Source organism: Melopsittacus undulatus, chromosome 8, assembly GCF_012275295.1.
Source record: "Melopsittacus undulatus isolate bMelUnd1 chromosome 8, bMelUnd1.mat.Z, whole genome shotgun sequence".
Taxonomy (NCBI): domain Eukaryota; kingdom Metazoa; phylum Chordata; class Aves; order Psittaciformes; family Psittaculidae; genus Melopsittacus; species Melopsittacus undulatus.
The window spans coordinates 44,135,926-44,152,388 of record NC_047534.1 but is presented as its reverse complement, the minus strand read 5'-3'; the positions used below and the strand labels follow the sequence as shown (position 1 = coordinate 44,152,388).

At 35.4% G+C, this 16,463-nt stretch overlaps 1 protein-coding gene across 1 annotated transcript in view; it reads right to left on the bottom strand.

Annotated features, from left to right (window-relative positions):
* Window positions 1-16,463, bottom strand: part of TTC21B (tetratricopeptide repeat domain 21B) — a 42,684-nt gene that overhangs the window by 10,846 nt on the left and 15,375 nt on the right. The window contains exons 13-22 of the mRNA XM_031052290.2: window positions 16,263-16,420; window positions 15,737-15,961; window positions 14,250-14,488; window positions 13,865-13,937; window positions 12,720-12,830; window positions 9,398-9,536; window positions 7,378-7,484; window positions 4,796-4,984; window positions 1,729-1,839; window positions 613-694 (exon numbers count right to left, since the gene is read on the bottom strand). Coding sequence (XP_030908150.2) covers window positions 613-694; window positions 1,729-1,839; window positions 4,796-4,984; window positions 7,378-7,484; window positions 9,398-9,536; window positions 12,720-12,830; window positions 13,865-13,937; window positions 14,250-14,488; window positions 15,737-15,961; window positions 16,263-16,420 — 1,434 coding nt within the window. The remainder of the gene's footprint in view (window positions 1-612; window positions 695-1,728; window positions 1,840-4,795; window positions 4,985-7,377; window positions 7,485-9,397; window positions 9,537-12,719; window positions 12,831-13,864; window positions 13,938-14,249; window positions 14,489-15,736; window positions 15,962-16,262; window positions 16,421-16,463) is intronic.

Genomic DNA, 16,463 nt, shown 5'->3' with positions numbered 1-16,463 from the left:
ATCAAGTGATACTTGAGATATTTCTATAAAAACCTTTACAAAGATAAGTATAATTGTACTTCACTTTCAAAAGCACTCAAACAAAAACATTTGCTGTGCTCTCACAACTTCTTTCACAAAGTCCTCTAGAAAGGTTTAAATTCATTATAGTACTGTTTTAAAAGATTTTAGTAGCTTTCTCTCTGGTCATAGTCTGAAAATTGCTAAGAGCAACTTTATTATAGGAATTTCAAATTCATATAACAAAGTTTCCTTTATTAATTTGAAATAAAAAGCTAGCTTTGCACTCATTCACTTGGTGTCTTAAACACAAGAGCAAGTGCTTTACAGTTACAAGTATGTAACAGCCTAGTTATATTTGGCTTGAGGTGAACAATGCACATTATATTGCGGCAAAGTAAATTACTGTATATACAATAAATAATTTTCTCAGCTTCCCCTAAAATAGCTTTATGTTTTTACATACAGTAATGGTTTTTGTTTATAGGGCCTATTGCATCACAAATAGCACATTTCCTTTTAATAATACAAAGTATTTTTTAGATATTTATTCTTCAATCTATTAGAACTATGTATAATAAAGAATCAAAAATATCACTGCTAAATATTCACCTGGCTTGCGCTCTAGGAGCTGCTGGAAATGAAAGACAGCTTGTTCATAATCTTGCTTCCTGAACATGAGATCAGCCATCATCTGCAATATGGACCAATTTAGAGAAAACAAACCAAACTATTATCAATTGTCATTTATAATGAACTTCAGTTCTGCAAAAGTGGGAAGCTGAAAATACAGCTTTAAAGTGCTGCAGGAATTATGCAAGAAGTAAAATGAGTTGGGTTTTTTATTACTCTCTGGAAAATAAACGCTCTCTCTAGATACAAAGGGTAACAATGAGCAGATATAGGCTCATATTTCAAATTTTCACTTAAAGTAGAAATCAAAAGAGAATTATACATTTTGGTGTAGCTTCCAAATATGTTTGGCTTTGTTTGTATAGCTTTACTCTTATTTTCTTACAATAACAGTAATTTCCCTATTATTATGCACAGATTAAGCACATAGAAAAGCAAAATTAGTTTAAAGTTAGGGAGAACGAAACATGATAACTACTTCAGCGTTGGAAGTAAAAGAATTATTTAGGTTTTTTTCTGCACTGAGGGGTAGTTAGTAAAGAGTAGATTTGATAACAAATATTGAGTGCTATTACCCTTGTTCTTGCACTCTACTGGGATAAATTCCAGAGTTAGACTGCTGTAAGTAAATAAATTATTCCCGTCTTTAAAAAATCTTTTTGCTTCTAATGTTTTAAAGCAGAAGTTGCTCAGTCTGTTGAGCAGTCTCTTAAGCAGACAAGTATGCAAATCCTGTTCAGAGAATCTGCAGCTCTGATTAAAAATGCTTAAGGAGGAATATGATTATCTGTGGTTGTATAAGAATGTAAAAACACCTTAAGTACACAGTTCTTGTCTTCTGAAAGTGTTTTTGTAGACATTTCCTTTAATATTACTTTGCTACCAAGATAGGATAAGGGCTGTGATTGCTAGAAACATACTGAATAATTACCCAGCATAAACAGAAAAACATTTTGTTGCAATGGATTTTTCATGTTTCTTGAAATTAGAAGCTGCAGGCTTTCTTAAAAGTAGCATTTCATGGATCCATCACATTGCAAACACACAAACTTTAAAATCAAACTCCTGATACAGGATTAGTATAATAGCACATACCATTGTTGCTGCTTCATTATCTTGGTCATTCTTCAGTAGTAAGGAACACTGATGTTGACAGGCATCAGTATCATCTTGTGCAAGATACAAACGTGCAAGCTCCAACATGGCCTGTATATTAAAATATTTAACTATAAGTAATTCAAAGATGAAGAAAGCTGGTTCAGTTCTGTGAGTATTAACCTGAGACTTCAGAGTCTCAGGGGAAACTTATTTCTCTTCTAAAGTGAGAGCTTTCTCTGTTGTTTCCTGTGGGTTCTTGGTCAAGTAAATTAATTTCCAGTCCCCCACCTTTAAAACAGGTAAAACTTTCCTTCTTCAGCTGGAAATTCTGGAGGTACATTGAATACAGAGCTGCTCAGATATAATTGCTCTGGAAACTGTGTTATTTTGGTGAATAATTTTCTTGGAAGAAAATGTAAATGCAAGTAGTTTTCAATTCCCTGACAGAGGCAAACACCTCATCAACATTCACCAATTAATTCTGGAGTATAAGCAAATTCCAGTAGAAACCATTTTCTTGTTTGCATTTTATTTTCTCATTTGCATTAAGACTGTGTGTGGATCCCTTTCTTAAGCAACCTCAGAATAAATATTGACAACCTGAAATGTACATAAGCTTGCGTCTTTAAGGGTAAAGTTCCATTGTAGACTATTCAGAATAAACTGCCATGGAAAAGTTTATAAACACAAGAGTTGCCCCAAATTTAATCAAGTGCCTACTGAAGCAAACAGCAGTTAAACCAATCACAAAGCAAAATTAGCATTAGACAAACAGTAAGCATTGTCACTCCTGGTTAACTTTACATGGTGTTTTGATTTTGCTTTCAAATATGAGGCACTTATAATCGCATTGTAATTCTTTCTCTGATTTCACTTGCAAATGGCACTTCTGAATCAAAACAATATTTTTAACATCCTATTCAGGATATGAAGGCTACTTTCCTAATATTTAACAACTGTTTTCTTCCTACTTCCTGTTCTTCACATATTCAAACATTTACTATATAACTCAGAAAGGCAGGTGAGTAAGCACTGAAGTGATATGGAGACAGCATGCTGTAAGAATTTTAATTATGAAGATTTTCTTTAAGCCACTATTCTTTTGTGCACAACAATGGAAGACTGAAAAGCAGTGTCCTTGTCAACAAACACTTCCTGCTGTAGGCAAGAGAAGAATGCCAGTTGCACTGGTCTTCTATACTAGATTCTAGTGACTGAAAGCGGTCTATAAAGTTTCAACTCCAACCCAAACAATAATGATACTCTGAAATGACGTCCTTGATGCAGTCTGTGATCCACTTTAAGTCTGCATCTGGAAACTGCATTGCCTCTTATCTAGTCAGAGAAACGAGGTAAGGTATTGCCTACCAAATTTAACTATGCAAACCAAAACAACACAACACAACCTAAACCCCTTATGATGTGGACTACAATCTCTTCACATTTAGCTGACTGATTTCAAACTTTGGCTAAAACACAGAAGAATTTGTTCTGATGAAACACAGCACAGACAACTCCATAGGAATTTCCAATACTTCCATATGTAATTTTAAAGAAAGTAAACTCTGTGAAGACATCAAGCAATCAGTGGGTGTTTAACAGCTCAAATTTATATTTAGTAATCTAAAAGAATACAATTAAATCAAATCCTGTACCAGCAATATTTTTAAAAATGAAGGGAAGAAAACAAGTTCAATTCTATGGAAACTACAGAAATACAATGAGATGACAGAGCCTTGGGCAACACAGTCTAGTGTGGAGATGTCCCTGCTCATAGCAGGGGGTTGGAACTGGATGATCTTAAGGTCCTTTCCAACCCAAACCATTCACTGATTCTATAATTTAAACTGGTTGTGGGCAACCAAAAGCATTTTGTTTCCAATACGCTAAGCAGGGAACAAGCTCTTAATCAGAAATTCAGTCCTAGATTTACTGAGATGGCATTGTATTCTGTGTTGCTAGCAAAGCAGAATTAAAGCCAAAATCACCACTAACTGCATCTAGCAGATATTTGGTACAAATGTCAGTGCACAGCATATCTTGTAACAATGCGACACTCTCAATAGTATGATTTTAGCAAAAATAAAGGAAGTGCTATACTGGTATTTCAGTACTGATGTGAAAGAAAAAGTAGATTATGGCTTTGTTACTGAATTAGTGGGATGGCATACAGCAGAAGCCATAGCTGTACCTGTACTACGACAGCCAGTTTCCTCACTTTGTAATGGTAGAAAGGGAAGTCATCTTTCTTTGAAGACTTTAAGGATATTTTTATTCCTGTCCCTATTTATTTTTCTATTTCTTCCCCATTCTCACAAGTTGCCTTGAGGAAAGCCTGTCTCAAAGGTGCTGAAGTTATGATTTCAAGAATCTAAGTCCTTCCTAAAGCTACAACACATCAGTCAAAGCATTAAAATCAGGTGATATGCCTATAATTTAGCAGCTGGTGAATCTGACAGTTATGCAACAAGATGCTGCAAAATAAGAAGTCTTCACATACACCTAAATATACAAAATACTTATGTTAGAAAATCATAGAAATTTGACAAAAAATATATTAATATATCTATTTTCATCTAAAAAACCCACAGTGAACATTTTGTGACTAAAAAGGGAATCGTACAAAATCCAGATAAAAGTCTAAAGCTTCTAAGACGGATAAAGAGAGACAGAAATTTTCTCAATTGACCATAATCCCTAATACCTCATTCCAGAGGACAGGCAACAAGGAACACTGAAACAGTCTCCATTAACACTGGGTGTACGTTACATGTCCTCAACTGGTACATGAAGACAAGCCCGATATAAATTCTAACGGACAACTCAGACTGCATGCAGACTAACACTTGAATCAGGAGTTTGTAAAAGCGACAGAAATTAGCAGAAAATAAAATTATTTTATCATGATAAGCAATGCAGAGGAGAAAGTTAAAGGCTCTATGTATATCATAAAGGATAAATAAGTGCAAATACACTTCTACACTGTGGATAATTAGAAAAATGTATTGCTAGATATCATAACTGAATGGGAAAACAATGCAAAATAGTCAGAGGGAGAACTGACCTTGTTATCGGTTTCACAGTGAACAAGAGCTTCTTTGTAAAATTTAATTGCTTTTTCATAGTTTCGCTGGGCTGTGGAATGTTTTGCAATCTCAGCACAAATTTCAGCGGCTAACTGTTTCTGTGCAGGAACTGCATCCAGCTGTTCTATCTGAGCCCGTTTAAGCACTCTGGCTTGTAATTCCCGAGCCTGGTGTTGGGAAAGGAGTGAACAGTCAAAAATTTCCCAAGGAATTAATTTTATATTATCTAATTTAAAGTGATTTTATTAAATTTTTAAAAGGTTCTACAACCACACTATGTATTCTATAGAGGAACATGCCCCACCTCCCAAATAATAAAGTGGGTAAAATCGTCTCTGCTGTAAGAGGTATCAACGAAAACAAGCAAAGTACACACCACCCCAATCTCTCCCTCAATAACCCATCTTAAACTGCCTTGTTTCTCCAAAACCCACATTAAAAGCATGCTGAAAAGCATCACACTCTTCAACACTTCCAAGATGGAATCCCAGTATACTTTTAGAAAATACTCTTTATGACAACTGTATGCTGATCCAGTTATGTACATTCTAAAGGGTAGATTTAAAGAACATAATTTTGAGATACAGTACTTGTGAAACATCATGAACAGGACATTAAAGCAAAAACTTAAGAAGGGATCCAGTTTACCCCTTATGTACTTGAATCAAAAAAGAGGTATGAACAAGCTTATTTAATATTTCATCTAAGGAATATTTAGGTCAAATACATTCAATTGAATAAAGATGACACATTTTATTGGTCTAAATTTTCTCCATATTTCTGCTCCTTGCATTATTTACAACTAACCTTTTCCTCAATCCAAATGGTATGTTCAATTCATAACTTGTAGCAGAGTTGTAATCGCAAAAAATGCTAGGACATCACTGAACAAATCCTCTTTATTAAAGGGAAAAGCAATGCTTTTGCACGCAAACTTGGCAGTTCTGCTTAGAGAAATTTTATTATCTCCATGGGTTCCTGTTAAGAACTTGTTTTAAGTCTCCAACCTACATTTCTACATCGAAAACATTCAATTGCAGTGTTACATGGCTTTTTCCTTTTTCTTCTCTTAGAATTAAGCTTTTGATAAGGTATATATAAAAGATCTCAAACTCACCCCAGAAGGTATATGCACTTAAATGCTTTAAGTACAGAAAACACAGGCAAAAAGGAAAAAAAAAACAAAAACAAAGACCTCTTCAAATTTTATTTTGAGATCCTTCATCTAGGGAGTGATTAAGAAGAGTCCAGCAGAAGCATGGTTCTGATTATGCCTGACCAGCTTTCTTTGATTTCAACTGCAATTCTAACCAATTAACACACAAGGGTTTCCTCTTTCTGCTCAAGCAGTTCTGCAACTATCTTAACATTGAAATAAAATCTCAGAAGGCCTGTCTGGCTCATTTAAAAAGTTCACAAGTTGAAGAGCAGGAAGCACTAATATTACTCTGCTGCTTCTCATCCCCCTACCTTTTTGCCTAGCAAGGAAGGAGAATTAAAACACAAAGCAAAATACGGGAGGAACTTCTAACATCACTCTGAAAACTAAGGGGGAAAAACTCTCTCAGAGGCAGCAATAACATGACTGAGCAGTTAAGTCTTGCTGAAATAATCAAACTATAGGTGGTTTTGTGTAAATGGATGTGGCAAGAAGACTTCAAAAAAAATCGGTATAAGGAAGAATAGTTTTGAGGAAACTAACAAAAACAACCAAAAAAAAGGTGTAGAGAGACAAAACAAAGTTTTGAAGTGTGATATAGTGAGAAACCTGACAGAACTAAAGAAGTAAAGAGAAACAGACTGCTTTGAGAGAGATTTAATGTAGGAGAATGTGGGGAAAAAAATAAACTTTGAAAGTACATTATGAGGAAAAGCAAAGAAAGACTTTAACAGTAGATTAAATACTAATTCCAGTAGGATTTTAACTCCTATGTACAATTATCATTCTAACCAATCTACATAATTTAATTTTCTGGCTGTTCAGAAGATGCTACCAAGGCTTCCTGTTTCTGTAAGACTGGAGATACAATGGAAAAGCATGTGCTGACCCAACCTCTTGCTCAACCTTTGTGTTGAGAAAGCGTCTTCTAAATGGATTATCTCTAGCTTCCAACTTAGTTCTTTCAAGCCTCAGCCTGAGTGGTAATATTCAGCTCCAGAATACTACCAAAATAACAAGAACAGGTCTTATTATTGCTTTTTAAAATAAAGAGCAGTACAAAAAGATGACAGCCATTGAAAGCTGTTCTAGATTGTTCTGTGAGTTTTCAATGTGGAGCTAAAGATATGTAACCTAGCTGCCCCCATCGAGATGCTCCACACACAAATAAAGGCATAGTAAAAAAATGCAGTAAAAGCCTGCATTCCGAGATCAAATTCAGATAGCACTGCTCACAAAAAGCTTAAGACTTTCTAACAACTTACGTTCTTTGCATTTCACAGCAGTCACTGATGCTTTATTCCCAACATGCATGCATTTTCCTCATTCACAGAAATATGGTTAGAATTTGGATAAAAGTAAGGACATTGCAGGTTTTCATAGGTTTGTTTTCTCCTTTACCTGCTGTAATGAAACAATGGCTTCATCGATCTTCTCCATTTTGCTGTAAATCTTTGCCAGAAGCACGTGGTAACGTACATCTTCCACCAGAGAAGACAATTCATTAACTGTAAGAATTACATTAAACAAACATTATTCTTGTAAGAACAGATAGTCCTAATAAAGATGAAGCTCTCCACATACTCTAGGCAACAGCCTGTAAAAAATTCACATCTCAATCCTATGTATTTAGGATTGTGATTTGACTTGGTGTGTTGTTACTGGCCAGAGTAAACATTACAACCTACATAGTGAGATTTAAGACCAAAGACATCAAAATGTTCAAAAGGAACGAAAAAACTAACTATATAGTTTACTTGTATTCTCAGAAATATGAGAAAAGCTTTTGATTTAAATGGACAGCAAATAAATCCTCCTTAAAATCAATGAAAAAAGTACAAATTGATTCAATGAGTGCTATTGTACACCCAAAAAGCGTAACATCGATGAAATTTCTATTCAGACTTTAAGCTACCTTTCTGTTGCTAGAGACTGCAACAGACATGAACAGAAAGTTACATTTAACTAAGTATTTCAGCATCTTCTAAAAAAGCAGCAATCTACTTTTGAATAATGGTTAAAATATATTCACATAAAATACTATTTGAAGAATATATGCTCTCCTGGGCTTGTATTCATTTTAATATATTGATAAAATGGGATCTTAAGAACAGGTCCACATTAAAACTTATATAAAAGTCACCAAAATACATGTTTTCTTTTTCTTAAAACTAATAAATAAATAAATAAAAGCATATTGACCTATACTCTATTAGCAAATTGTCTTCAAAGTGTTGTAATTGTGACTTGTTATTCTAAATCAGATTAGGCCATGTGGCCAACCATGTAAAATAATTCCCTCCAGTACTTTTCCTATACATCATTTTTCTTTCAGAAATTAAGGATATTTCAACATTTCTTAAAAATAAAAATCCCACCAAAAAACCTAAAATATTAAACTTCAATAACTTTCCCAATCAGCCAATGAAATACACTTTTTTTTTTCATATAGAGAATGTGTGTATATCAAAGACATACAAAAAGGATACTGGCTTACATACTTTTTTGCTTCCTTGTAAATGGAAGAGAAGATTTTAAAGTACACAGGACAAATATATTTAGTGCCAATTTATCTTTCCACACCAGAAGATCAAGCTGCCTTGAATATGATTATTAAATTAGCCAGACCCTCAAAGGCTTAATTAAAGCAGGAATATAACATTAAATCAGAAGATTTTTTCAGTAAGTAGTAAACAAGACAGAAAACTAACTCTCTCCTGCACAGTATGAAAGACCAGTAAAATAGTGACATAAGAAAAATTTACAGAAGGGATTAGGAATAAGACTTAATCATACTATTTCTGTATTCAGATAGTCATAAAAGTTAACAAGTGTAATTCAACCATTGCAAAAAGATTTCCTTAATTAAGGGTATAGCTCAACAGCTCACATTAATCACCTTAAAACTTCTTAATTGCCTTTTAACAAAAAGCAAAAAAACCCCCAGGTTTTAGCTTTGTAAGTGCATATTCCTAATACAAAATTAGTGTAAAAGAGGTCCCTAAAAGGTATGTTCAACCATTTTAATCTCTTTTCTCTGAAAGATATTGGGTAGTATTTATCACCTAAACAACCACTTCTTAACAGTAGGAATGACTCCTTTACACTCAATCAATTCAGAATCACATCTGTCAGCACAGAAGAAGTTTGCTTGTGTGCAGCTCTGCTATTGCATTTACCTAATCCATCTACCAGAGATATTGCATCTTTAAAAGTCCTGGCACAAGCAACTTTAAAGGTGAGTGAAGTTTATTTTAGAATGCATTTCTCATTTTTCACTTAATAGTTTTCTGTGTGTGACACAAGAAAAAAAATAAAAACCCACAGAAGTTTGTATGGAACTTGTTTACTCCTTGGAATCATGCAGAAAATATAAACAGTAGAAATTTCATGTTTTGTTGCAAATTAATAACATTCCTACCAGGCTCATGATCTAAAGCTTGCTGAAGTACTCTTTCTGCCTTTTCATACTGCTTCAGTTTCATTAAAAGCTCAGACAAATCATAGCGAAGGAAATTCTGTTGACCACTTCTTAATGCAGCCTCATAGTAACTGATTGCCTAAAGGGAAGAAATGAAAATCTCAGTGTTATTTAAAGATAAATTTTAAAGGCAACAACCTTTCTACGTAGGTATGTAGTGACATGCTGCTTAAGAGTCTTCTTTTCTTTCTTTGTTGCTCTTGCAACCAAGTCATTTTTAATATATACTATTTAAAAAAAACCCAAATATTATTTAATTGCAAGTTCAGGCTTCCAAAAAGGTAATGCCAAATTAAAGATAAATAGAATAACCAGAGCCCACATTTTGATAACAGGCATGCATGTACATGGCCCAACCACGTTATCACGTTCTATCTTTGACAGGATCACTGCCACTTAAATTATATTTTTAGTAGCTGCTGAAGTTGTATCATTCCAGGCAAACTGGAGTTACAAAGTTCTGTTTTACTGCATACAAAGGACAAATATTTTCCCAAAGTCTACCTGAAACACATGATGATATAAGAAGTAATGAAAAGTTTAAAAATGCCAATGAAGCATAATCTAATAGAAAGGAGTTTTCGCTCTTCATTTCTAAAAATAAGAACTGGCAATTATATCAGTTAAAACAAGTCAAATATCTACTCAAGAAAAAACAAAAGCAATGTTCTCAATTAATAAACATTTATTCCATAGGTTTTAAAAAAATCCACTTCAATATAAAAACTCAAATAGTCTTGGAATAGGATGTTACTTCTCTAAGTAAAAAAAACAAAATAAAAAGAGAACTGCTACATGTTGAAAAGGTACATTTCCAAAACGAATTTGAAATAGTTATTAATTTTTGTTAGTTTAAAAGAGAACACATTTAAATATGCATAATAATGAACATATCAGGCAGGTTACTTATTTAGACTTAAACTTCCTAAGGATGACATAGCTGAACCCTCAGAACAAAAACAAATAAAATCCATGAAATACCCATCACCATATAGACTGTAAGTTTTTCTATAGCAGCTCTAAGAATCATCATAGTGCATTAGGCTATTACATACACAAAAAAGGTTTGAAGTGTCACGGAGCAAGATAGGAATCATATACTGAGCTGCTTGTAGTACTGACATGGAGAGAAGCAAGGGAAAATTCTAACATTGCAAACACAAAACACAATTTGGTCACACCCTCCAGTAGTCTGAAGTTGCCCAAATGAAATTATTTGTTCCTGCAAGTTTCCCCCAAACATTTTCTTCTGGTTTTCCTACAATAAGAAGCTAAAGCCTTTATTAGTACTCTCCTAGCCAACATTAAGTAAGGCTAGGAGATGTAATAAGTCTGGGTCAATGACGAAATACTTAAACATAGATTTGAGTGCACATAATCACATAAACAGTAAGTTACCACACCTACCATTCACCAGATTTATATCCACCAATATACGACTATGCACTTTGCCAGATACTTTAAAGAGAACCTACAAACTTACTTTCAGAACAAAAAGGACTGTTTAGTGTTTTAAAGTTAAAGCCTTCCTTCTATTCGACCTGACAACAGCATAATTGTAGTTAAGTAATTACATTGTGCATGCACAAGAGCCAGCCTATACATCACAAATACAAAAACTATATATTCCCTGGAATAACACTCTGAAAATTCCACATTCAATATGATCAGAAAGAAACCTGTAGTAGGATTTCTATGCAACAGACCTCCCCAGTCACTCCTTGGTAACTTGCTTGGCTGTTCATTGGCCTTATGGAAAAAAGTAACCTACCAAATAGACATTCCCAGAAGATGGACAAGCTTTGGGTTTACTCCATGGAGCTAAAACCATGTTTCCCCTTCAACACCATCTTGACACAATGGTAATAAACATGCAACTTTAAACAAGTCAGATGATGGCAGATTAGTGCAGTGCTTCAAAGGCTCTCTGCAGTATCACTTACCTAAACTGGTAACACACAGATTCAAATCAGTATTAAGCCTGACAAGAAGTGATGATGGGGGCTAGCAGTCCTGTCCTGAATCCAAGGTAGAAAATAGTTTTCAAAGAATCATATAATGGTTTGGGGTGGAAGGGACATTAAGGATGATCTAGTTCCAACCCCCATAGGCAGGGTCACCCCTTCCACTAGATCAGGTTGCTCAAATCACCAACCAACCTGGCCTTGAACACTTCTAAGGATAAGGCATCCACATCTTGGGGCAGCCTGTTCCAGTATCTCACCACTGCCACAACAAGGAATTTCTGCCTAATACCTAATCTAAATTTTCTCTCTTTCAGTTTAAAACCACCACCTCTTGTCTCACTACTGCACTCCCTGGTAAAGAGACCCTAATGATCTTTCCTGTAGGTCCCATTTTAGTACTGGAAGGCTGCTGTCAGGTCTCACCAGAGCCTTCTCTTCTCCATGCTTAACAATCCCAACCCTCACCCTTTCTTCAAAGAAGAAGTGCTGCTGATCATCTTCATGTTCCTCCTCCTAACTTCTTCCAGGTTCAACAAAGGTAGAGACACCATTATTTGAAATAAGTTCAATAAGTAGAGTGGAAGATTGCACTAAGAATCTATGAAAGAGATGCTGCTGAAACAAAACACAAAACCATTTCTTGTACTTGGTCTCCCAGGCACTTTCTGTACCCATTTACTGTTTCCTATTTCAGTACAAGTGACTAGAAAAAAAAGAGCAGATACTGAAAGTTAGGAACTTGGCACTGATTTCTCTGCAACTGTCAATCCATGTCCAAGCCACTTGTACAGAACATACATGCCAGCTTGGGATGACAGTGGCTTCCTCCAAAAAAGAAATAAGAAACTCTCAGCTTCTTTCACAGCAGGTATGCAGAAGAATACTGCAAGCACAAAACAGTTTGTCTTTTGCAACATGAAGACTATTCAAGAACATTGTATCAAAAGACTCAGTGAGATGTAAACAAAACTTAAGAGACCCAAGTTCAAGATTCCTTTATGTAAGCACGAAGGTACAATCACACCATTTCCTCAGCATTACAGCCCTGCTTGCTTCCTTCCCAGGCTGTCCCAAAATGCTTTCTTCCTTTCCTTCTACTGTGAAGGGTCAAAGAGGGCTGAACAGGGGAACATTTCAAAGGGGATCTACAAATGTATGTTCAGGATAAAAAGTCTATTAGGCACTTAAAAGTGAAATGCTGCTACTACCCAAGCTGAAAACAATCAGGCAAAGCCCACATGTTCACAATAATGGACACAGTATTTAACTAGCCTAGTACAGTACTTATAGAATACCTTAGAATAGTTATGCGTTTTGATTAGCGCTTTTCCAATTTTACTTGCTAAAGCTGGATCTTTTGGATTTTTCTTCAAGGCCTGCTCGTAGACTTCTATGGCTTCATCAGGCTTCAGACAATAAAAAACAGAAACACAGAAGTCAAAGATTAACATAAAAAGTGTATGAAGAAAACAAAATCTGGTAACACTTCCAGGAATGACCGCCAAGTACTACTGATTCATAAGCTACATACTCCTGAGAGAAGAATGGTCACTATAAAATTGCTGGAAGTGTAAAGCCCATGTAAATTTACATTTCCATGCCAAAACAGAATGGAACTTTGCAAACAAACAAGTCTGATTTAACTTGATCCTTTTTCCACTGAAATTTCTCTACTACTGTTTTCACTAGTTAACAAACCTATGCAAACTTATTACTGTGTTGGACAATCGTCCATTTCTCTCCTCTAGCCATGTTACAGCAGACCCAAACAATTTCCCTTTTGCTTCTTAATTCTTCATCAAGGAGACAAATGCACACAAACATTAATAAGTAAGAAACCATTAATGAATGACCTACAGATCCCCAAACTAGTAATTATTATCCCCAAACTAGTAACTACTAGATGTGTGTTCTAACCCAGTATATTTTCAACATCTGAATTTAAATATCTATCCTTCCAAACCCTATGTCCACTTGACTATACTGTCTTCTAAAAATACTGAGGCATATTTCAAATTCATCAAGAAAGCAAAGGATACAAAAAATGTACAGGAATTCAGTAATTTAAAATTTCAAAATAGAAATAAGTTACCAAGAAATATTCTAAACTTCAAAACTCTTTTAAACATCTGCAAATTCTTTCTGAACTTAATTTAGCTCTTGCTTTTAACTTTTGTTAGTCTTATGGGTCAGTAATCTTCTAGATAAAATTCCCACCTTGGCTTTCACCCAGTCAGTTATTAGAAGAAATGCGTTTTCAATTGCTTTTTCTTTGAAGTCAACAGTTACATTTGTAGCCAGTAATTATGGGGTTTTTTTACATCCTAAAGCAATTTCTGTTTGCCAACTACCAATCAATAAGTCAATATGCTACATTGTCTCAACTTGCCAAAGTCAACAAATGACTCAATCATTCTATTCATCTCTAGCGGGCACTTACCTCTTGAATATTCATGTATGCATCACCAAGAAGCAGCAAAGTATGAGCACCTGGCAGTTTTTCTACTAGGTCTCTGTAAACAGAAGACAGAACTTTGCTCAGAATTTAACATGTCAATGTTAGCATCTAAACAACAATAAACAGGGCACAACAATTTTCTACTCTGCAGATTTTAGGTTTTATATCTGAAAATAAAAACAAAAATCTGAGGTATCTTTCCAAACCAGAACTCCCAGATATTGTTTTAAATACAACACTAACTCAAATGAATTCATTATATCACTACATTTTTCTGACTTATTACAGTAGGTAGAGAAAAAAAGGAGCTCATCTTGCTACCATAAACACATCTTGGAAAATATATACACACACCGCAAACTTTTACCTGTAGCAACCAGCATATAACCTCTTATCTTTCCTATGCTGAAGATAAATATCTGCCATTTTTTCTTTAGCTTGTACAAAGTAAGGCTGTTCAGGTGTAATATTTCGGAGCATAGTCAAGGCTTGTTCAACATCTCCTTGAGCAATTGCCAGATCTGCATTTGCAATCACAACTCTTAGTTCCTCGGAAGTTCCAGAAAATTCATTAATGGCTTCTTGCAGTACTATAACAGCTTCATGCTGCAAATAATAAAGCCAATAGAATTGATGTATTTCCCGTTGTTGAACGGCCAAAAGTAAAGACATCATAAGCAAATAAATGTCTGGGGGCATTATAGAGACCAACAGAAAAATAAAACCTATAAAAATTCCCAAGCCATAGTATCCATTTGTTTTGCTAAAACATTTAATTCTCTCTCCTCTTGATTTTTTTTTAAATAAAACATATGTGGTATGAACCACCAGAGAAAGTTTTAGTAAAGAAAATAACATCTGCATTGCATGTATACAAGGAAATGCTCAAAATTAATCTGGACAATGCCCTTAGCACCTTGTTCCTGCTTGAGCAGGACGACCTCCAGAGGTCGCTTCCAATTACATGACTGTGTACAGCTTCTCTTATATTCTTATACATATGTAGTGTTCTACTATTTATTAAGAGAGTAAGGATGCTGCTACAGGAAGACCATGATCCAAAAATATTTCTAATAGCAGTCAGACAAAACAGGAATCTACATGCCAGCAGATGACCATCAACAGCATCTCCTCCTCAAATTAAGAGGTCTTGTAGACTTAAAATTGAGCACCTGCAGGCAGGGTTACTTTTTTTCTAGGTACAATTTAAGGTACAAGCTGTCAAGTCAGATATTAACATCTTTGGATTTCACCAAGCAAATCTTCTGATTTAACAGGAATGTCGTGGTTTAAACCAAGTCCCCCAACTCCTGGAGAGTTAGGAAGGAGAATCCAAGGAATGTAGCCCCCACGGATTGAGATAAGAACGGTTTAATAGCTAAGGCATAACACAATAATAATGATACAGCCAATAACAAGCGAAAAGAATACAACACCCCACCAGCCACCGACCCATAACTCACTCCACCCTGCCTGGCCGAGCACCGCGTGCTCCCTCCTCCATTTTTCTCCAGAGCTCTCATGCTCTACCGACTGAGCTAGCCGGGCTTCCGGGGCTGGCCTCGTGGCGGCGGGTGGTATCGTATTCTCTTCCCCTGTTTGTCTCCTCTAACATTGATTTGTTATTGGTACCGGTAGTTATTTCTGTTATACCTTGATTGCTGGACTGATTTTACCTCGATCCGTGGGAGTTGTATCCCTCCGGCTCTCCTTCCCATCCCTCCGGGAGTGAGAAGGTGAGGGGGGGGGAGGGGAAACAAAGGGGGAACTGTGCAGATTTAGTTTAAACCACGACACAGGAAGAAGAAATTGTTTTCAGGAATGTATTACACCCTAACAAGTTTGCTATCTTACCGGTTCTCCATTTAAACGATGAACTTCTACTAACTCCAGGAAGATGGACACACGATCACTTGCGTCAATTTCAATTCTTTTCCCTTTAATTTTTGAAGAAGTTGTAGATTTTCTCATTCCAGGCAAATTCTTTGCCATCTGTAAGGTCTTAATAGCCTCTGATAATTCTCCCATCTTCTTCTGGGTTTGGGCCTTAATTAAGTGATAAACAGGATGCTCTCTCACCTAAAATATATAAGGAGATAAGGAGTTGCACAGTATTCAAACCCTTTGAAAGAAGATTTTTTTTATAGTGACCTTAGTTCCTTCTTTCCCCCAAATATATCTGATTTCAACTTAAGTAATTTACTTATGAAAACACCAGAATTTTCAAAGAGTATGCAAACTAGTAATTAAGTAAGTTAATTCCTACACCCCCAAGTCGTCCTTCTCAGGGCTGTTTAGTTCAGTTTAAAAATTATTAGATACAAAAACATACAACTTCAGATGACTGAATAAAATTGTTTCATTCTTTTGTCAAACTCACCTCAAAATTGTAGCTCAGACAAAGTTCCAAGGATTGAGAACATAGCTTAGCATTGTTTTGAGCCAAGTACACCTGGGCCATCAGTAAGTGTGCATCCGCATAAGAAGGATTCCTTTCAAGACAGTAACGTAGATTACTATGGGCTGCTTCAATATCCCCTAGAAAGTTAAAAAAGGGAAAGTGAAAACCAGATTATATTAA